Genomic DNA, 21767 nt, shown 5'->3' with positions numbered 1-21767 from the left:
AGAGAGACAGAATGTAAGAAATCATCCCCTGGGGGGGAGATGGCCACACCATAATCCCTTTTTCTCCATGCTCCTGTTGGAACTTTGGGCATGCATGCACATGCACTTGGTGTGAGTTTCAAGCAACCATCAGGTCAAGGACTTAAACTGTGGTTGACTATGTGGGATTCCAGCGATGTAACAATTAGGTCATCTGCTTATTCCTATTTTACTTTTTTAAGAGTCAACCATGGTTCGAGACAAAGAGAGAGACAGAAAGCAAGAACTCACACACCCTTCCCTTCCCACCACTCTCCCCAGGGCAGGATGACCACACACACAGTAATCCCTTCCCCTCCATTCTTCTCCTGGGATTCTGGGTATTCATGCACACATGGCTGGTATGAGTTTCAAGGCTCCAGTCTGGGACTTGAACTGTGGTTGGCCAGGTGGGGAGTTCAGTGCCTTAAGCACTACACCACCTGCTGGCCCCAAGGAGTGCTACCAAGACCGCCTATTTTTCCCTCAGGTATCCATCATCTCATGTTTCAACATTCATTGTTTCACTTTATCAACATTTGTAAAGATCAATGGCCACAAGTGAGCTTTCTGTGCTTAACATTGAAGCTAAAACTATCGTGTGTGTGTGTGTGTGTGTGTGTGTGTGTGTGTGTGTGTGTGTGTATGTGTGTGTGTGTGTGTTAATGAAGTCTATGTTGTTTACACCGCTCCTATTTGCCCTCATTGGTGGATTCTGGCATGAAAGTAATGCCTCCATGATCTTGGGACTGAAGTGCATTAAATTGTAAGAAGATATACTTGGAAAAAAAAAAGACAAGTATCTACAGCAATTATGTTAGATAATCCATTAAATAGAGTTTAAAACAGGACTAAGATCACAAATTTCTGAAAAATCTTTATTTTTTTTAAAAGCAGGGTTAAACAACTCAACAACAACTTAATATATTTTTAAAGATAGCATTGGGTATATACTCATGCACAGAATCCATTTTCTAAATCAAGTTTCAATTGCTCCTCGTGTGTAGCTCTTTATCTCCTGGACACTGAGGGAATTTTCAATTACCATTAAACTTGATAATGGTTTGTTCTTTCCTTGGTTTCAGTTGGTAACACTAAGTTTTACTATTTTCCTGACTCTGCAAAATTCAAGCCCTCATTCTCTGGATTGGTCCAAATTAGAAGGCAAAATGTTGGGTGTGGCTTGAAACTAAAGATAAATATCTGATAATAATAATGGGTGTGGTAATATCCATGACTGGACTAACATATGGTATATTTATGCTGAGAAAATTCATTTCATATGCTGTAATGATACACAGTGATTGAATGTAAATAAATAAATAAAAATAAGTAAATAAATAAAATAATAAAAGATAATTCCTGAGAAGTTAATTGGTCAAAATAATTTCATATAAGTTAGGCATACATTGACAAAGCCTACAAATGTCATAGAGTTCCACCTCAATTTTTTAAAGAATTATTTTATTTAACTTTATCTATCTATCTATATCTATCTATCATCTATTTACCTATTTTAATTTGACCAGAGAGGGGGAAAGAGAGAGAGAGAGAGAGAGAGAGAGAGAGAAATTGAGAAATCAAGCTGCCTGGTCTGGGACTTGAACCACAGTCAACCATGTGGGAGTCCAGCACCCTTAACCAACACTATAGCGAAAAAACCTCTCCGAAAAAAAAACAAAAACAAAAAACTTCACACTGGGTGTGTGTGTGTGTGTGAGCGTGCCCAGATCCCAAGAGGAGAATGGAGGACTGGGGTGGGGGGACTTTCTTGCTTTCTATCTCTCTCTGTCTCTCTGGTGAGCGCACCTGCCCTATAGCAAAAATCTCTCTCTCAAAAATAAAAAAAAAATCCATGGAATATATACTTTAAATGGGTGAATTGTATAATATATGAATTTAATCTCAATAAAGCTGTCAAAAAAAAATGCTTACAGGAAAGGAAAAAGAAAAAAACCTCTGGAATGAAGTATTAACCAACCCATTGATACTAAGTATTTAAAGTCATGTTCTCGGGGCTGACAGGTGACATGGTAGTTAAGGTGCTGGACTCCCACATGGCCCACCATGGTGTGAGTACTGGATCTGGCAATTTCCTTTCTTACTTTCCCTTTTTTTCTCTTTCTCTGGTCAAATTAAAATAATAATAATAACAAATAAAGTTAAATAATCATAAAAATAAAGTAATGCTCTCTATTCCAGTTTTCATAATAATTAAACATTAAAAATTGATTTCTATCTTTCTGAGCATCTCATCTATCCCCTTGGCTACATATGATTTGGAAAAAGAAGATGTGTGTTATTTACTGAGCTCTAAGACCCCAAAACTGGAGTAATTAATGAATTGATATTGATACAAACTGGAGTGGCTTTAAGTAAGAAAGATTGCCTGCCAGAGTACAACCTGTCTAAATGTTAGACATTACTACTTTTAAACTAATATTCGATCATTGCTTGAGATAATTAAGGCCATTTATCTCTTTAAGGAGTACTATCTATTATTTTTTTAATTTTTGCTACAGGGTGCGTGTGTGCGGCAGAGAGATAGAGAGACAGAATGTAAGAAATCATCCCCTGGGGGGGAGATGGCCACACCATAATCCCTTTTTCTCCATGCTCCTGTTGGAACTTTGGGCATGCATGCACATGCACTTGGTGTGAGTTTCAAGCAACCATCAGGTCAAGGACTTAAACTGTGGTTGACTATGTGGGATTCCAGTGATGTAACCATTAGGCCATCTGCTTATTCCTATTTTACTTTTTTAAGAGTCAACCATGGTTCGAGACAAAGAGAGAGACAGAAAGCAAGAACTCACACACCCTTCCCTTCCCACCACTCTCCCCAGGGCAGGATGACCACACACACAGTAATCCCTTCCCCTCCATTCTTCTCCTGGGATTCTGGGTATTCATGCACACATGGCTGGTATGAGTTTCAAGGCTCCAGTCTGGGACTTGAACTGTGGTTGGCCAGGTGGGGAGTTCAGTGCCTTAAGCACTACACCACCTGCTGGCCCCAAGGAGTGCTACCAAGACCGCCTATTTTTCCCTCAGGTATCCATCATCTCATGTTTCAACATTCATTGTTTCACTTTATCAACATTTGTAAAGATCAATGGCCACAAGTGAGCTTTCTGTGCTTAACATTGAAGCTAAAACTATCGTGTGTGTGTGTGTGTGTGTGTGTGTGTGTGTGTGTGTGTGTATGTGTGTGTGTGTGTGTTAATGAAGTCTATGTTGTTTACACCGCTCCTATTTGCCCTCATTGGTGGATTCTGGCATGAAAGTAATGCCTCCATGATCTTGGGACTGAAGTGCATTAAATTGTAAGAAGATATACTTGGAAAAAAAAAAGACAAGTATCTACAGCAATTATGTTAGATAATCCATTAAATAGAGTTTAAAACAGGACTAAGATCACAAATTTCTGAAAAATCTTTATTTTTTTTAAAAGCAGGGTTAAACAACTCAACAACAACTTAATATATTTTTAAAGATAGCATTGGGTATATACTCATGCACAGAATCCATTTTCTAAATCAAGTTTCAATTGCTCCTCGTGTGTAGCTCTTTATCTCCTGGACACTGAGGGAATTTTCAATTACCATTAAACTTGATAATGGTTTGTTCTTTCCTTGGTTTCAGTTGGTAACACTAAGTTTTACTATTTTCCTGACTCTGCAAAATTCAAGCCCTCATTCTCTGGATTGGTCCAAATTAGAAGGCAAAATGTTGGGTGTGGCTTGAAACTAAAGATAAATATCTGATAATAATAATGGGTGTGGTAATATCCATGACTGGACTAACATATGGTATATTTATGCTGAGAAAATTCATTTCATATGCTGTAATGATACACAGTGATTGAATGTAAATAAATAAATAAAAATAAGTAAATAAATAAAATAATAAAAGATAATTCCTGAGAAGTTAATTGGTCAAAATAATTTCATATAAGTTAGGCATACATTGACAAAGCCTACAAATGTCATAGAGTTCCACCTCAATTTTTTAAAGAATTATTTTATTTAACTTTATCTATCTATCTATATCTATCTATCATCTATTTACCTATTTTAATTTGACCAGAGAGGGGGAAAGAGAGAGAGAGAGAGAGAGAGAGAGAGAGAAATTGAGAAATCAAGCTGCCTGGTCTGGGACTTGAACCACAGTCAACCATGTGGGAGTCCAGCACCCTTAACCAACACGCCACCTGCTGGCCCTCCTTTTTAGTCCAAATACACACAAAAGCAAAAGCTCATGCCAATGCTTTCCCCATCATCTGATAGCCCCCTAATGCCATTGTCTCTCTATAATTGTTTAATCTCAGGAAATATTTATTTCTTCCTGCCATTTTCAGTGAAATCTTAACTCTCAGAACCATTTTGTTTCTTCGGATTTGAAATCTTCTGGAGTCTCTGTTTTCTTCTGAGACTATCAGAATTTTCATCAGATGTTCTATTGGACATATTTCTAGACATATTTTATTCTTCCTTTTTTACTAGCTATCGTCCTATCTCCTCTTCTTCCAATTAAACAAGAGTAGATATTTTTCCTGTCTCCATTAGCATTTTTTCAATTCTCTAACCATTGGGGAAAAAAAGAATTAAAAATAGAACTGCATATGACCCATCAATTCCACTTTTTCATATATGTTTAAAATAATTGAAAACAGAATCTCGAAGAGCTGTTTGCACACCGACTTTCATTGCAGTAGCATTCATAATAGCCAAGAATTTGAAAACATGCCTAAATGTTTACTGAAAAAATGAACCAAAAAAGAAATAAAGAAAATGTCAGGCCAATCCCATGGTGCAGCAGTGCAAGTGCTGTACAGAGGAAGCCAAATTCCACATGGCTGCCCAGGTTTCCAATGTTGGTCCCATCAACTTCAACCAGGATCCTGTGCACATGTGCACAGGATCTTGATAGTATGCAGAATTAGAGGAAACAGCATTGCTTGACCAGCCCCATTGGAGGGTAGAAGGATCCTCTTTCTCTCTCTTTTTCTCTGTTTCTCTCTACATGTGCATATGCTCTCTATCATGAATAAGTAAACTTTAAAAAAGAAAATATAGTGTTTACATGCAATGGAACATCACTTGTCCATAAAAAAGAAGAAAATTCTATGATATGCTACAACATAGATGAAACTTGTGAAAGTTTATTAGAATCGAAATGAAGTAATTTGTGTCAACCTGTGTCAACTCTGACTACATCAAGCAGGGTGAGGCCATAGACAAGGTTTTTTCTCATACTAGTATGCCTGATAACAAGAGCTATCACAAGGACTCTGCTAGAACCATAATCTTGGACAAAGACCACTGCAGTATGAAACAAGGACTATTGCAACGATACCAGAAATTGTGTGCCCAACTGGTAACAACTGATGCCAATGATAATGCTCATTAGAAAGTATTACATAAATTCAGTCTTTCTACTAATCTGAAAACCACTTGCTTGTGATTTTTGCTTTTTTTTTAAACCTGCTTAAAGATTGTCAGATCTTAGTGAGCATGTTCAGGGCAATCTGAAATATTTTCCATCTGGAGTTCATGCTAGCCGCAGTCATCATGTTTATGCCAAATAAACTTTGGCTTTGCATAGTTTACTTTACTCAGTTAACCTCTTTTTAGGTTAACAACCTCAAGGATGTTATGCTAAGTGAAATAAAACAATCACAGGACAAAACTGCATAATGTCATTCATATAAAGTATTTAAATGGTTAACTTGAGAAAAACTAGACTGGAATAGAGGTTGCCAGGAGCAAAAGGAAGGGAGAAATGGGAAACTGCTGATTAATCTGTGTAGAGTTTGATGTGGGACGAAAAATTCTGGAGATCGGCTGTACAACTTGTGCTTATACTTAACAATATAGTATTGTACACTTAAAACTTTAAGAAGTTAAGGGACCAGCAGTTAGCGTAATGGCTGTGTCACTGGATTCCCATGTAGTCGACTGCGGTTTGAGTCCCGGACCCGGTGGCTTAAACTCATGCTGGGCACATTTGTGCATGCCCAAAATCCCGAGAGGAGAATGGAGGAGAAGGGATTGCAGTGGGGGTGATTTCTCGCTGTCTGTCTCTATCTTTCTGGCGAGCGCACACGCCCTATAGCAAAACATCTCAAAAACAAAACAAAACAAAACAAAAACCTTTAAGAAATTATATTTCATCTGATTGATTTTGACAATAAAACATTTTTAAAAGTCTACTAATTTTTTTCTAAGTGATATGAAAGCTCCTTGCAGCCTGAGACTCTGACCTACACCGTTATTCATGATTAAGCTCATGCCTAGCACACTATCATTTTTTAATACATAGTTTACATATATGTGCATGATATAAGAAATGGTTTATGATGCACAGTAATATCTGCTGTTCACACCTAGGTTAGAAAAAGCAAAACCCACTTCTCTCCAGCATTTCCACTCAGTCACATTCTTGGAATTTGTAGTAAGTAGAATATAAACTTGACAAAAGAGAGATTTGAACTATGATGGTCACTGAAAATTTCCACATGTAGAACAGAGCCTAGCACATGCAGGTTCTAGCATATGTAGGTCCTCAATAAATATTTGATGAATGAAAGAGTTTGACTGAGTGAATAAATAAGTAAGCCTATTTATGCTATATTCTATATGTTCACTAACCCTTTCTTCATTCAGCCTTACAATTCTGAAAGAAGACCCAAAGACTATTAACCGAGTGGAAATAATTTTTTTGTTACTTTTTCAAACATAGACTGAGAGTAATACGCAGTCTTTACTAAGTACCCTCTGCCTCTCAGAGTAACATCTGTGCCCAATCTTTTTAGCAGTAGCATATTCTCTTTCTTTCTTTCTTTCTTTTTTTTGGAGAGGTGTTTGCTATAGGGCGCGTGCGCTCGCCAGACAGAGAGAGACAGAGAGACAGAAAGTGAGAAATCACCGCCCCCCTCAGGGGGGATGGCCACGCCACAATCCCTTCTCCTCCATTCTCCTTTCAGGATCTTGGGCACGCACGCACATGTGCCTGGCGTGAGTTTAAGCCACTGGGTCCAGGACTCAAACCGCGGTTGACTACGTGGGAGTCCAGCGACATAGCCATTACGCTAACTGCTAGTCCCAGCAGTAGCATATTCTCTTTCAGTGTGCCCCCAAACGATGCCAAAACAAACTGAGAAAGTGAAGTGAGATAAGAAGGTCCATAATCAGACCTGTGTCCCACCCCTTACTCATCTTATGAACATCAACTAATGTATATGTTATACTATGTCTTCCCTACATCCTATATCCAGCTCTCATTCTGCTCACCTCAACAGTTAAGGTGTCTCCAACATCCTTCCTCCCATTCCTGCATGCAGCTTTCTTAAGTTCCTTTAAGCCTTCCTCTGGCTTGTTGTTAATAATCAGCCACCGAGCTGACTCTGTCAGATACCTGATGGAAGAAGAGCACACAAGTGCAGGCAACTCAATTTTCACTTTCTCATTTTTCATATTATCATGATCCTGAGATGTCTTTCTATCTCCATCTAATAACCATCACTTGTTTGGTTATATCAGGAAACATAAACCTCAAGTTTTCTTGTACCACTGCTAAGAAAATATTAATATAAGAATGACATCTCCAAGCAGCACACTTTCATTGCAGGGACTGCAGACCAGGAGTTATATGGACTCCTCTTTTATTCAGGAGGTTGCCAGTTTTAGCAAATAAAAATGTTGTGTGCATACTTAAATTTGAATTCAAATAAATCACGGATTATTCTTTAGTAAACTATGTCCTATGCATTATTTTGGACACATTCATACCAAAAATTACTTGTTGTTTATTTGAAATTTGAATTTAATGGAATAGTCTGTATTTTATCCAAGTAGCAAATAGAAATGCAGAACTCTCAAATAGAAATTTTACATATACAATGAATGATAACCATTGAAATCAGGATCCATACAATATTTGGAATATTAAATAAAATATATTTGTTGATGGGGCCAGCAGATGACATGGTGGTTAGGGCACTGCATTTTCACATGGTTGACCACAGTTTGAGTCCTGGACCTGATGGTTTTCTCACTTTTCCTCTCTTTTTCTCTCTGGTGAGCATAAGTGCCCTATAGCAAATTAAAAATAATAATAATAAATAACTGTTAAATATATATATTATATATTGTTTTCCTGAAATTCAAATTTATTTGTGTCCTTGATATTAGCGAGAACCCTATCTGTTCTTCTTTTTGAATTGCACATGGGGCACAGATTAATAGGACACATGCTCAAGTAGTGACCCAGCAGAATTCATGTATCCTAATTCCTTGTACCTTGCATCTCAAGTTCCTCTAAGGCAAAAGAAGAAAGCATTCTCATACCTTGAGAAGAAAATAAGGACAAATACTGGCGCAGAAACCACCAGTTGGAGGGTGCGCCAGTCACGAATGGCATAAGCCAGGCCTGTCAGGAGTACCTGTCCAGCACTAAATGCGCAGACTCCTAGTATCATTCCCAAGGCTTGGAACCTGGGAGCTACCCATTCTATAACTGAAAGAAAACAGAAACAGGATTTTGACTTCAAACAAAGGTTGAATTTCAAAGACAACGTCAAAGCATGAAAAACGTCCAAGATCCAAAGTGTTGACTCACTGAGTATAGAACAGTTTGCCATGATGGCTGGGGTAGAAATCCCAGCCAAGAAGCGCAGCAAGCAGTAACTAGGGAAGGTGCGAGCAAAGGCCACACAGGTGTCAACAATGGCGAGCTGGAAGATACACCACTTGAGTATTAAACTCCTTCCAAACCTGAGAAACAGAGAGAGATGACATAGTGAGTACAATTACAGCCTGTTGTGAAAATTAGCAAAAAGAAAATGCACTTTGAAATTCAGAGGATGTTTTAGCAAATGAAAGGATGCACTCCAAACCTAAAAGCATCAGCAGATGACTACAGCTGATCTCAGAAGCAAACTTCCCTATTTGTAAGTAGATACAGTGTATATCAAAGCTTCTTCTCCAATAGGTTACTGGTAGATCTTAGTAGATACAGCAGGCTTCAGTATTAGAAAATTTAGCACATCATAAATATCCCTTGTACAAACACATGCATTTAGTATAGTAAAAAGTCTGCATATTATCTAGAACACAGGGTTCTGTGATGGACTGATTTGAATTCTTAGCAAATTTATATGTTGAACCATAATCCCCAATGCAACACTGTTTGGAGAGTGGTCCTTTGGGAGGTAATTAGGTTCAGATGAGGTCAAGAGGGTAGAGACTTCATGGTGGGATTTGCGTACTACAGGAAGTGACTCCAGAGAGTTTGCCCTCATGCTCTCTCTCTCTCACCTCCGTGGAAAGACACAGAAAGTAGCAGACTGAAATCTAGGAGAGCCTCACCAAGAACCGAATTGACCAGTACCTTAATCTTGGACTTCCCTGCTTCTGCCCATAACTGTGAGAAAATGCATTTCTATCATTTAATCCACCCAGTATGACTTTTTGAGGAAGACCAGGTGACAAGTCCTGCTGAGCTCCAGTCATCCAGCTCCTGCTCCTGACTCACTGCTGTCTGCTCTCGCTGAGAAACAAGTTGGAAACTGCACTGCAGTCCTGGCTTTTAAAGATACTGGAAAAACACCTGTGGAGCCAGAGGTGGCTATTCACCGAATTAGCACTACTTTAACCAGAAGTAGCGTGAAGTCCCTGGAGAAGGCGCGTGCTGACTTAATCAGACGTGCAAAGGTAAAGGATCTCAAGGTGAAAGGACTAGTTCAGATGCCTACCAAGCCTTTGAGAATCACTACAAGAAAAACACCTTGTGGTGACGGTTCTAAGACATGGGATCATCTCCAGATGAGAATCCAAAAGCGACTCACTGATTTGCAGTCCTTCTGAAATTGTTAAACAGATTACTTCCATCAGTATTGAACCAGGAGTTGAGGTTGAAGTCACCATTGCAGATGTTTAAGTCAACTATTTTAATAAATTGATTATCAGCTGTTAGCAAACAAACAAAAAAACATGCAGTATGGTATTTTGATATGACAACCTCAGCTAATAAATATAGTCTTAAGTCTGTACTTGGGACTATGGGACCACATAGGCCATGGCAAAACTGATGTGAAAGGAACATACGTGGAAAAATACATCAAGTCACTGATAGGTTGTGTAAGAGCTGAGTGTGGATCTGTTGGCCCTGTCTAATGAATTTCTTTTGGCACAGGACCCAAAGCTCTGACAGAGGAATGTGTAGATAGTTTGATGAGGAAAGCTTAGGTACAATGAACATGAAATAGAGAAGGAAAGTTAAAAAAAATAGGAAAAGGAATTCTGTTTCAGAGGTTTCTGGGAGAAAGGGCCTTTTATAGACAACTTGGACGAAATGGCGTGAGCTGGAATTAGGAAAATGCTCTGCAATCTTTGTTACTCTTGCAGCACATTTAAATCATAAATCTTTTAGCTTCTGAATGCTTGCTGTGGTTTGATGCCCTCCCCTCACTCCAAATTCGTGTGTTAGGACTTTATAATATTGTAAAGGTGTTTAGTGAAAACTTAATCCCTTCGTGGTGCCCCAGGATGGAACCTCTGGGTGTGATAAAGTCATTAGGGACTGTGATTGAGTTCTGAGGAGTTTACAAACAGAAGGAATGAGACCAGAAGAGAGAAAAACTCATGGATACAGACCACAATCCGCAAAAGTTCTGCCTTCTGTTGTTTTGTGATACCTTTGGATTTTACTGCCATCCAAATCAAATCTGTTATTCTTTCTTTTTGCTTTCTCTTTCTCTTCCTTCCTTCCTTCCTTCTTTCTCTTTCTTTTCTTTTTTTTTTTTTAAGAGAGATTTTTGCTATAGACATGTGTGCTTGCTGGAGACACAGAGAGAGACAGAGAGAGAGAAAGTAAGAAATAACTCCTCAGGGGCATGGCCACAGAATTCCTTCTCCTCCATTCTCTCAGGATTCTGGGCACACACACACACACACACACACACACACACACACATCTGGGGTGAATTTCAAGCTGGCAAGTCTGGGACTTGATCCTTGGGAGTCTAGTGCCACAACCATTATGCCACCTGCTGCCCCCTCCTTTTCCTTTATAGATCACCCAGTCTCAGATATTTCTGTTAGCAATGTAATAATGGACCAGATAGATATTGGCATAGTCAAATAGGGCTGTGTTTCTACAGATACCTGAAAGTGTGGAAATAGCTTTGGCATTGGGTAATCAGAATGGGCTTACAGAGTTCAAAGGAGCAGCAAAACCATGGAACTGAGTTAGGCAGAAAAAGCCAAAGATTTTGGAAAAGAAATTATAGAAAAATGAAAACATATTGTGACTATTGAAAGGAAGTGATTATATCTCCTTGTGGATATCCACATTTATATTTTATAGAATTCTCCTTTTTTGATAGAGAGAATGTTTTCACTAAAGAAAATATTTCCTTCTCTTTGATGAAAAAAAGAAAAAGAAAAAGAAAAGAAAAGCCTAGATTCTGGTGGAGGCTTGGAAGAATCATTCAGAAATAAACTGCAACTTTTTAGAGATTGGTTAAAAGATGGTGACCAGAATACCGATAAAAATATGGACTGTAAAGACCATTCTGATGAGGCTTCAAAAAAAAAAAAAGAATCATTTATTGTATTTGTATATAATAGCAATGATTAATTAGAAATTTAAATTATAATAAACAACTTCATAATTTTGACAACTAAATTAATTAGGAATTAATTTAATGGAAAAGTGCGTGACTTTTCTGACAAGCTAGAAAACATTGTTGAATAATTAAAATCTAAATATAGGGATGATAAATATTCTTGGCTTGGCCAAGCTTTACTCAGCCTTTCAAATCTTCTGCTAGGCCTATCTATGCACTTCCTTGTAAAACACAGTTTTAGCAAAGACTCCTGCTAAGTCAATTTAGCCAGAAATTCCCATACTTGATATATGATCATTCTTGATAGCTGATCAGGTTCCTCGTCCTTCTCCGCCCCCCCAGGTAATGTCTGATCATCCTGGCCGATCTCAGCAAGAATCCCATTAGGTCAGTTTAGCCAGAATTCCTCTCTCAATGTTTTCTTTCTTTCCTTTTTTTTTCTTTTCATGAGTGACAGAGACAGAGAGACAACACCCCCAATAGAGTCTGGACTCCTCAATCTACTGCCAGCCCTAGCCAGCCCCAGATCATGGGGACATGAGTGCTCAGCATATTCTAGGACTCTGAATGTGAACCTAGAATCTTCCCGTGTGGGTCAGCCTCAGAGAGTGTAGTGTTTTACTGCTGCACCCCCATCAGGCTCTTTGATGTTTCCTTATAGTAATTTCTTATTGAATAACCCCATCTGGTTCCTTGTCTATCCTGTATTAAGAGTTGAACCCAATCATCCCCACTGCCAGACTGTGCAGTGGTCCCTGTTACCTATCATTATGGTTTGAATAAAGTCTTCCTTATAATGCTTTAACAAGTATCACTGAATGATTTTTACTTTTAATTAATTAATTTATTTTTTTGAGAGGTTTATGCTACAGGGTGTGTACGCTGGCCAGAAAGACAGAGACAGAGAGACAGAAAGCAAGAAGTCACCCACAGTGGGGATGGCCAAGCTGCAATCCCTTCTCCATTCTCCTCTCGGGATCTTGGGCACGCACGCACATGTGCCAGAAATGAGTTAAAGCCACCAATTCTGGAACTCAAACCGTGGTCGGCTACATGGGTGTCCAGTGACATAGCCATTATGCCAACTGCTGGTCCCATGATTTTTTACTTTTAATAGGGAGTGCTCTCATATTCATAGATCAGAAAATTCATTATTTAGAAAAGGGCAGTCTTGGGCTGGCCCTGTAGCATGGTGGTTAAGCCTTGTGTGTAAGGAGCTGGATCTCCCGTGACCAACGATGGTTTGAGTCCTGTCCCTGATGACTTGAAAAACACTCTGAGTGCATGTATATGTGTGAATGTCTAAGGTCCTGATGAGATGGAGAAACAGAGAAAGGAAAATGCAGTGTGACTACACCTCACCAGAGGATGCTTTATTTTCTCCCACCCATCTCTGGCAAGTACAGGTGTCCCCTGGTAATTAAAAAAAAAAAAAAAAGGTAATCTTACCAAAACCATGTAATGTAATCCCAATAAAAATTCTAAAGAAAACCACTTTTCAGACTCCTAACACCACAACATTTTTTACTTTTACATAGGTGGAATGGATAGCATATAACCATTTTTTGCTATTCTTGGGTTTACCAAACAGCTTTTGCATTTATCTATATTACCACATGAAATACTTTATTCATTCCCTTTGTTGTATGAAAGTCCTTTCTGTGAATATTTCTCATCTTATTTAGCCATTCTGTAAGTAATGGAATTCTAAATTATTCTTAGCTATTGTACTCCTTTTAATTTAGAGTTAGTAAATTTGTAAGGCTAATTTTTGGGCTAATGTTTTTGTGTAATAACAGAAACATTAGTATTAGTGTTTAAAAGTTTTTGAAATTTTTTTTTTTGTATGGTTAGAGTATGCATTGGCTGAGTTTTTTGAATGGCTTGTAGAAGATAGACTTGGTCTGAGGATTTAAATTTTTGTTGTTTTTAGGGCTTTGTGGTTAGTAATTGTTTTTGTAAAACTGCTGGTAGTAGTATAAGTTGAGTTATGTGGTCGGATTTAAGAAGTTGAATAATTTGAGAGGTAGAAACTATAACTTTAATTCTTTTAGTATAGTCTGTATTTATGACACTAGGCGTTACTACTAATTTTTTCAATGATATGATTTTTAAATTAATTTTACTGTATTTTGTGGCAAAGGTTTATAGACTTTAGTAGGAATTGCCTGTGGACTTATTTTAGGTGTTAATATTTTTTTGGAGGTGGGGCTGAGATTTAGTCTTGTGTTACTTGGGGTTGTTTGATAGAGGTTTTTGGTTATTTGTGGCCTGTTAAATATTTGTTATTGACTTGACTGTTTTGTGTCTGAGAGACTATTTCTTTTTCTTTGGAGAGGTTTTTGCTATAGGGCGCGTGCGCTCGTCAGACAGACAGAGACAGAGAGACAGAAAGCGAGAAATCACCCCCCAAGGGGGATGGCCATGCCGCAATCCCTTCTCCTCCATTCTCCTCTCGGGATCTTGGGCACACACGCACACGCGCCTAGCGTGAGTTTAAGCCACCGGGTCCAGGACTCGAACCATGGTCGACTACATGGGAGTTCAGCGACATAGCCACTATGCTAACTGCTGGTCCGTCTTGAGAGAGTATTGAGAGGGCCCCTACTGTTTGACAGGGCCAGGGTTGGTCCCATGTTTTGTTTTTTGGGGCCCTAGTGGCCTCTTATTTATGTCTGTTTTGGATTTTATTTAGTGGCAAAGGTGTCTTTTTTTTTTTTTGGCATTTAGTATATATTTTGAGGACTTTTGTGGGTGTAGGTGTTGGGCCTTTAGGTTTTTTGGTAGCATATATATATTTTTTTATTGTTTAGGATATTGACAATCACAGACCATGTCTTGGTTTGTCACAATTGAAACAATTTTTTTTTAAATTTTTGTTGCATAACTTTTTTTAATGTAGTTGTTAAAGCCATACTTTGGATTTGTGGTTTTTTAATGTCTTGACACAGTCTAATGACATTATTTACTGTCCCCACTTTCTTTTTTGGAGCAATAGTTGTTTTATAAGAAGCATTAGTATTTTTAAAGGTCAATTGTTTTGTCTTGTCTCTTGATTAGAGACTATTTGTGATATGGCCTGTGACAAGCGGGAAATAAAATTTTGATATAATTTACCAGGATTTTGTTGTATACTGATTAAGCTATTTGTTTTTTGATTTTGACTAGGACGTCCTTTTTAGCAATTTAAGCATATTATGTTAATTTGTTGATAGGTCTGTGGAATATATTTAATTTGTGTGTTAGTATTGGCCTATTTTTCTGTTTTAGTTAACATTTTTAAATGTGATGGGTATTTTATGTTGTTCATTTTAATTTGCCTGTTTTTGGGCTTTTTTAAACTAGTTAGATTTTTATAAAAGATAATCTCTTTTTGATAAGCATGCCTTGCCTACCACTTGCCAATTATTAGGAGTAAAGGCAGATTGTGTAGTTGTCTTTAATATCACAATTGTGTAAGGTGCCACGGGACTATATTGCATATAAGTTGTTTTTAATTGTTTTGAGCATTTTAAAGGATATTGGCTCATGCTGACGTTAATTTTGATTTGGATTGTCAGGATTAGGAGCCTTTATAACAGGGCATAATTTAAATTTTGATTTTTTTTTTTTTTTTTGTCTGCTGCACAATGTAAAGTTTTTTGGAGGGGTGTTAAAGTGGAAGTTGTTTTTTGTTTGTTTGTTTTCGTGTCATTTGATATGTAAGTAGGTTTTGACTGGAAAGCAGTAGGCTACAGAGGGGGAGCATTGGGCCTAAAGGCAGTAGTTTTGTTTTCCTTCCGCCCTGTAAGTGCTTTGGAATTTGTAATTTTAAGTCTGTCTAACTTTACAAGACTGTCATTTTTTTATTAGGTATTATTTTTGTATTTTTGTCTCTAGTAACAGACTTTAATATTTTAGGTAAGAGGGAGGCATAGCCTTTTGGAATGTTATTTGGTGGAGTTACTGAACCAACTTTGTTTTTTTTTTTTTTTGAGAGGTTTTCACTATAGGGCGCATGCACTCGCCAGACAGAGAAAGACAGAGAGACAGAAAGCGAGAAATCACCCCCCAGGGAGGATGGTCACGCCACAATCCCTTCTCCTCCATTCTCTTCTTGGGATCTTGGGCACGCACGCACACGCTCCCTGCGTGATTTCTAAGCAACTGGGTGCAGGACGCGAACCGCGGTCAACTACGTGGGAATCCAGCGACATAGCCATTACGCTAACTGCTGGTTCCCTGGAGGGTTTTGTTTTAAACACTTTTTAATTAAAATTTATAGGGAGAAAGCAAAGATGGGAATTTTGCTAGGACCCTCTGTTGTATATTGTTTTTTGATTTGTTTTTTGACTTTGTCTTAAGTTTTTTCATAAACTGTTTTTTATTTTGGGAATTAAGGGCATGTTTTTTGTATAAAAATTAGTAACTGACATAACTGATACTAACTTTATTGCCCTTAGCTTTTAACATATAAGACAATATATGAATATATATATATATATATGTACACATATATATTTAGACAATTTTATCTCTATGTTTTACACCTGATAATAATAGAATTTACTCTTTTTTATTTTATAATTTTATTTTACTTTGATTTTTTTTACTTCTTTTGTTATTTTTTTACTTTGGTATTTTTTTGTCTGTTTTTTAATTTTGGTATCTCTTTTACTCTGGTATTTTTTTACTTTGGTATTTTTAAAATTTTGGTATTTTTCTTACTCTGGTATTTTTTAAATATTTACTTTTACTTTATTTTATAGGATCTTTACCTTGCTCAATCATATTTGGCTGGCTGTAAGGAGTGTTTACTCATCTGACTCTTTTTTGTACTCAGGCCCCACGTTGGGTGCCACTTTGCCGGGACTAGCTTGTCATGAATACGTTTTTTTGAGTGGGGAAGGCTGTGGATTAGAAATAGATGCAATAACAAAATACACAAAGACACACAGGTATAGAAAAGTGAGGATTGGGTGGGCACAGTTTTTTTGATGGAGAAGTTGTGACTGGAATCAGCCTCAGGATTATTCTTTTAAAGGGCAGATAATGGGGGAAGGGGAAAATAGAATGCATGTAAAAGAAATGAGGAAGAAGGAAGTGGAATGTGAAGAGAATAAGGGAGGAGAAATTGGGATGCAAAGCCAGTTGTTTTTGGATGTAAATTGACTGAAGATGTGAAAATGACGGGCGCCATCTAATTTTTTTTGATTTTTTGGGGGGACAATTTGATAAAGGTTTATGACTTCTTTTAGTCTGATACTGGACAGTATGGAGGTATTGGGTATCAACAAATAACAGGAAGACTACCATTGACAACAGGCAGGTACTGCTTTTGTATGTAAATGCTTTTTAATAGCCCTGCTAGAATAGCTTAAGGAAGCGCATATTTGCATGTATCTTTAGGCCACATGTTTTAATCACATGTTTTCAGATTGGCTGCTCTCTACATTTAGCCATTCTGTAAGTAATGGAATTCTAAATTATTCTTAGCTTTGGGATAGTATGAATAGTTGAGTTTGCAATTTCAAAAATAATATGACCTTTTCTACACAAATCATTCAGTGTTTACCCTCAGTTTTCAGATGGTGTTCAAAATCCTTAGATTATTTTTCTCTTCGGATTCACTTAGTTCTCCACTGCCTACTCCTTCACTCCCCCATTCCCACCACCCTGTGATACACAGAAAATAGACATATCTATATTTTCTCATGATGTGCTCTCAGAGGGCCAAGTTACTGCACTATGGGCAATGAACACTGATTGGTCTCTGCTATAAATTACATTTACTGTCATATCTATAGAGATCACAGTCTATGGCTTAGACAACAAATGACATGATGCTGGTGAGTGGTAAGGGACTCCTTAATTCCCCGATATCCCTAAAGGGGAAAAACACTCGGGTGATAGCAATGGTTGGCCATCTGTTTCTGAAGAAGTACTGCCAGGCATAGGTTACTGACATTTCTAAGACAATAACTGTGACAGTAGTTGTTACATTGATACCGCATATGGCTGCAAAACTAAACTATAAAAAGCTGGTTTTGCAAAAGAAAAAATAAGAATATTGGTGTTACTTTTTAAACACACCACCAATGACACATTGCTGTGTACCCACTGGCTTCAGAGAAATGCCTTCCTATCACATGTGTGTGACCGTGATGAGATAGCCATTTTCTGACACCCACAAGCATTCAGCACACATGGTTCAGGAAAGACCGAACATGGCACTCCTGGAGGAGGTGCACAACAGTATGTGACACCACATTTCAACACTGTCCAACCCTGTCTTGAATTCCTTCAGATCTAAATGAGATGTCATGTCTATGTCTTATACGCAGTACTCGGGGCTTGACAAAACAGTACTCACTACACAGACTATAGTTCTACATTTGTGGTTCTTGATCCCTGGGGACTCAGGGAGTTCCAGGACAGTGTGATTTACAATAATTATTTCATGATGAGTGAATGATTCATAGGTGATGGGGATACTCACTAGTAAAGACAGTTGTGGACTAGAGACACTCACCTGTCTGACAAATAACCAAACACGATGCTTCCCACGAGTGTTCCAGCCATGAATACGAATTTAGCCACTGAATTCAGTGACTCAGATTCACATACCAGGTCCCACTGGAAAAGAAAGAAATGACCCCAGCAAACTCATAACTCCTCAGAGTTAACATCAGAGGCCCTTAACATTTCCTGCAAATGATTTTCATTTGCATTGAGACAAATACATTCATTATATCAGGATCCTGCTTTTTCTCTCTAGAGTCACTTTTCCATATGACTTGACCTTTATCATTCTGGTCTTGGCTTAAACATAACTTTCTCTAGGGAGCTTCTTGTAGGTTGTATTAATGGGTACTCTTATTTCATACTTAGTGGTTCTCAGACTTGGCTACCCAATGTAATAATCTGAGGAGTTTTAAAAATTTACAGATTTCTGGCTCAACTGTGGTGGCACAGGTGGCAAGGAATCACTGCACGATGCTGGAGCCATATGAGAAGGCCCTAGTTTCAGATCCTGGGTTGACCTAAACATGCCAGACATGCCCCTGGGCATGCCTATTATGGCTGGATGGATGGCTGCAAAGGTGGGAGAATAGGGATTGTAGCATGGTGAGATCCTGTTAAGGGTGCCTCTCTCTCTCTGTCTACCTGACTATGTCTTTCTCTAGTGAAAAAAAGAAAATAGAAAGAAAAGAAAGAAGTTTTTAAAAAATAAAAGAATTGACTGAAGTTTGAATACCACCACAGACTTTCTCATATAACTGCTCTGAGGTTACATCTGGGTATTGACATTTTGATCAAAGTCCCAGGCATTATTCACTTGAAATCAAAGCTGAGAATTATTGACTTACCAAAATATTTATAATTCACAAATTATTTGTTTAAACTGTGGTTTTCCCAAGAATGAAGGCAATATGATGGCAGGGTTCTATTTTTAAAATTCATTAGACTCATTATTTATGTACTTTCCTGATGTTCAACAGAAAAAGAATTGATATTTGCTTAAAGAATAAGAAAGAAGTACCTACATAATGATTAAAGGTTTGGAGCATGTTCATTCCTTGTGTTATGTTTAAACACCCAGGTCACATACACATGAAAGGAAAACAGAGCCTCTTACCTCAGTCACAATAGTGGAGAGGAAGGAGCTTTGGTTATACACCCAGCCATCCATGCAGGGCTCTGTGTCTGGCTTGACTGTGTTTGAAAACGTCTCATTTAGGTGAAGGAGCTGCCACTGAGGATGGATGAAGCGACGACACTTTTCTGGCCTCAGGTTTGAGTCCAGTGGGATGGAGATTCTCAGAAGGGCTTCTTTGCTGAGAATTTCAGAGTCATTACCAGAGACAGTTTCATTGTCGAGGACGTGGACCCAGCAACGATGACTTGGAACAACTGCAGTGAAGTTCTCCAACATAACACGAGGGTTCACCATGATACAAATGGTCAGAAGAACAATGGTGTGAAGGATCTGAAATCTTCCCAGACCTCCAATTTGATCTAGGAGAATTTGAAAGGCCATGGAGGCTGTGAAGATTATCCCCAATAGGATGCAAAAGACTATCTAAATAAGTTCAGCGAGAGAAAATGTTTACTTCCACTAAGATGTATCACGGAAGTTGATCCTAACCTCACTTCTCAATGGGCTCACCTCACCACTGTAGCAAGCCCCTGGAAGATGGTTGCTCAGATTATTTGGAGATCAGTAGTTAGCCATTTTCCTTAAAGTGAAAAAGAGATTTTTTCCCAAGCAATGCTGACCGTTTACAATGACATCTGTTCAAAGTTTTACTTTGTGAGAATCCGTGCCATCAGCAGTTCCCAAAGGGAACATTAGACTTTGGTCATCACATTCTCTGTAAACAAAATAAAATAAACCTGCTATGTGGTTTTCAGTCCTTTCCAGAATTCGTAATTTGTGAAATTCAAATGTGAAGTATGTGTCTGAGATGATGCATATGCTGATTATTCTAATTTGATGATTTCATATCATGTTATAAACATGTATTGAAATATCATATCCCATACATATACTTACTATGTGTCAACGTATTTTTTTATACCTTTATTTTGTTTTTAAATGTATACACCAACACATAAAGTGAGTGGATAGGTTGCTCAAGTCCAATAGAGGAAAGATTATAAAGTACATGAGAAACATTCACATAGAAATGGGTGATGGAATTAACATCCTTTCCTAAAGAACATGTGTATTCTATACAAATGAGAGGATTGTGACAAAGTATTTGTAGGTTCAAGGGCCAGCCACAGTACTGAGGTATAATAAACGACAAAAGTCCTGAAAGCCGTTCTCTGTCCCATATCCACTGAAGCCTCATCCGTTTCTCTGGAGGGCCTTTTGTGCTCACTGTCTGCTGGACTTTCTTTGTGGTCTCCTTCTCAGATCTCATGGTTTCTGGGATAGGTTCTGCCTCTTTCTTTGTCTGATCCACTGGGACAGGCTTTTCTCCAGTCTTTTGCTGTACAAATTTGGGTGGAAATTTTTGTCTAGGACCTACAAGTAGAGCATCCACTCGCTGTCTCTGGAAAATAGAACTCGGTTCTTCTTTTCTCTTGGCTTTAGGTTTGGCTTTATCTTGTTCTTCTAAAGTGCCACCAACACCCTTTGGAAGAATGATACCGGCATGTGTGTGACTGTGTGTACCGGCAGTATGACATAGCTTCAACAAAAGCTGACTTAATGCCATGCACTGCAGTAAGCACTCTGGAGTTCATAACTGGTCCTAAGTCTGGTGCCGGATAGATCACTCCAGCAATGGAGTAATCAGCCAGTGGGATGACTTGGGCAGGAGACTGCCGCTGCTGCTTCCGATTGATAAAAAGAATGGGCTCCTGAACATGTAAAAGGATGTATTCGACACCAACCATCTGATTCAAGAGTTCCAGTATCAGTCTCTGCATTTTGACCACTTCATTATTACATGTCCTATCATAAAAAGGATTACTTCTTTCTGAAAAGTAATCCAGGACACTACCATGGTACAAAATGGGGATCCAGGAGCTGTCAACCCAAGAGATTCCCAACAGATTATCTTGAATATCCACCGCCGCCATGATTCCAAAAGCGTTCACGGGTTCTTTTTCCAGCGCACAGGAAACATAACTGCGATGATGAAAGCGATGGGAAGTTATGTGTCAATTTAAAAATAGAAATAAAAGTGAAATGCCTTTTATATTCTTCTGTGATAAGTACTGAAAGTAAATGTTTTGCTTGGTTAATACTGACTTGATTTAAGGAGCTAATGAAAACAAAATTGAGTTACATTAAAGCAAGTGTAATATGGTACAATCCTTTCTTTTTCGTGACTAACTTTCTGCTTCAGGACATATCAAACCAGCATCTCATTCTGAAAATAAATTACTCAAAATGGGGAGGGAGGAGTGAGGGGAGGGATGAAGAGTAGAGGAGTAATCCAGGTAAGTGTATATATAGGCACTTTGGTTTTTAGTTTTGTTTTTTAGGTTTGCTCATTCATTCACAAAGCATTTGCAAGAACCTTTTTTATGCTAGTTCCAGGAATACAGTAAGTGTAAGACAAGGTCTTCAAGGGTGACTAAGAAGTACATAAATTATTATACTCTGTTATATATATATATA

The 21767-nt window shown here is 38.1% G+C and overlaps 2 protein-coding genes across 4 annotated transcripts in view; both read right to left on the bottom strand.

The window, feature by feature from the left end:
- LOC102481115 (solute carrier family 22 member 9) overlaps window positions 1-19950 on the bottom strand; it is a 46175-nt gene extending 26225 nt beyond the window's left edge. For 2 of the 3 annotated variants that reach the window (XM_027772385.1, XM_006149789.3), the window contains exons 1-5: window positions 19269-19950; window positions 18162-18265; window positions 8641-8795; window positions 8370-8538; window positions 7314-7437 (exon numbers count right to left, since the gene is read on the bottom strand). In XM_027772385.1, coding sequence (XP_027628186.1) covers window positions 7314-7437; window positions 8370-8538; window positions 8641-8795; window positions 18162-18265; window positions 19269-19670 — 954 coding nt within the window. In that variant the 5' untranslated portion in view covers window positions 19671-19950. The remainder of the gene's footprint in view (window positions 1-7313; window positions 7438-8369; window positions 8539-8640; window positions 8796-18161; window positions 18266-19268) is intronic. The other variant, XM_027772386.1, reaches the window with a different exon arrangement.
- A 565-nt stretch (window positions 19951-20515) lies between these two features.
- On the bottom strand, window positions 20516-21223 carry LOC106734999 (mediator of RNA polymerase II transcription subunit 6-like). The gene is made up of 2 exons (XM_014588322.1): window positions 20745-21223; window positions 20516-20630 (listed from the first exon to the last, which is right to left on the bottom strand). Exons 1-2 carry the CDS (start codon window positions 21221-21223, stop codon window positions 20549-20551), a joined length of 561 nt encoding a protein of 186 aa, XP_014443808.1. The 3' UTR covers window positions 20516-20548.
- Window positions 21224-21767: the final 544 nt, after the last annotated feature.

This window comes from Tupaia chinensis, unplaced genomic scaffold (genome assembly GCF_000334495.1).
Source record: "Tupaia chinensis unplaced genomic scaffold, TupChi_1.0 Scaffold000273_1, whole genome shotgun sequence".
Taxonomy (NCBI): Eukaryota; Metazoa; Chordata; class Mammalia; order Scandentia; family Tupaiidae; genus Tupaia; species Tupaia belangeri.
This window is presented reverse-complemented; position numbering and strand designations above follow the sequence as displayed.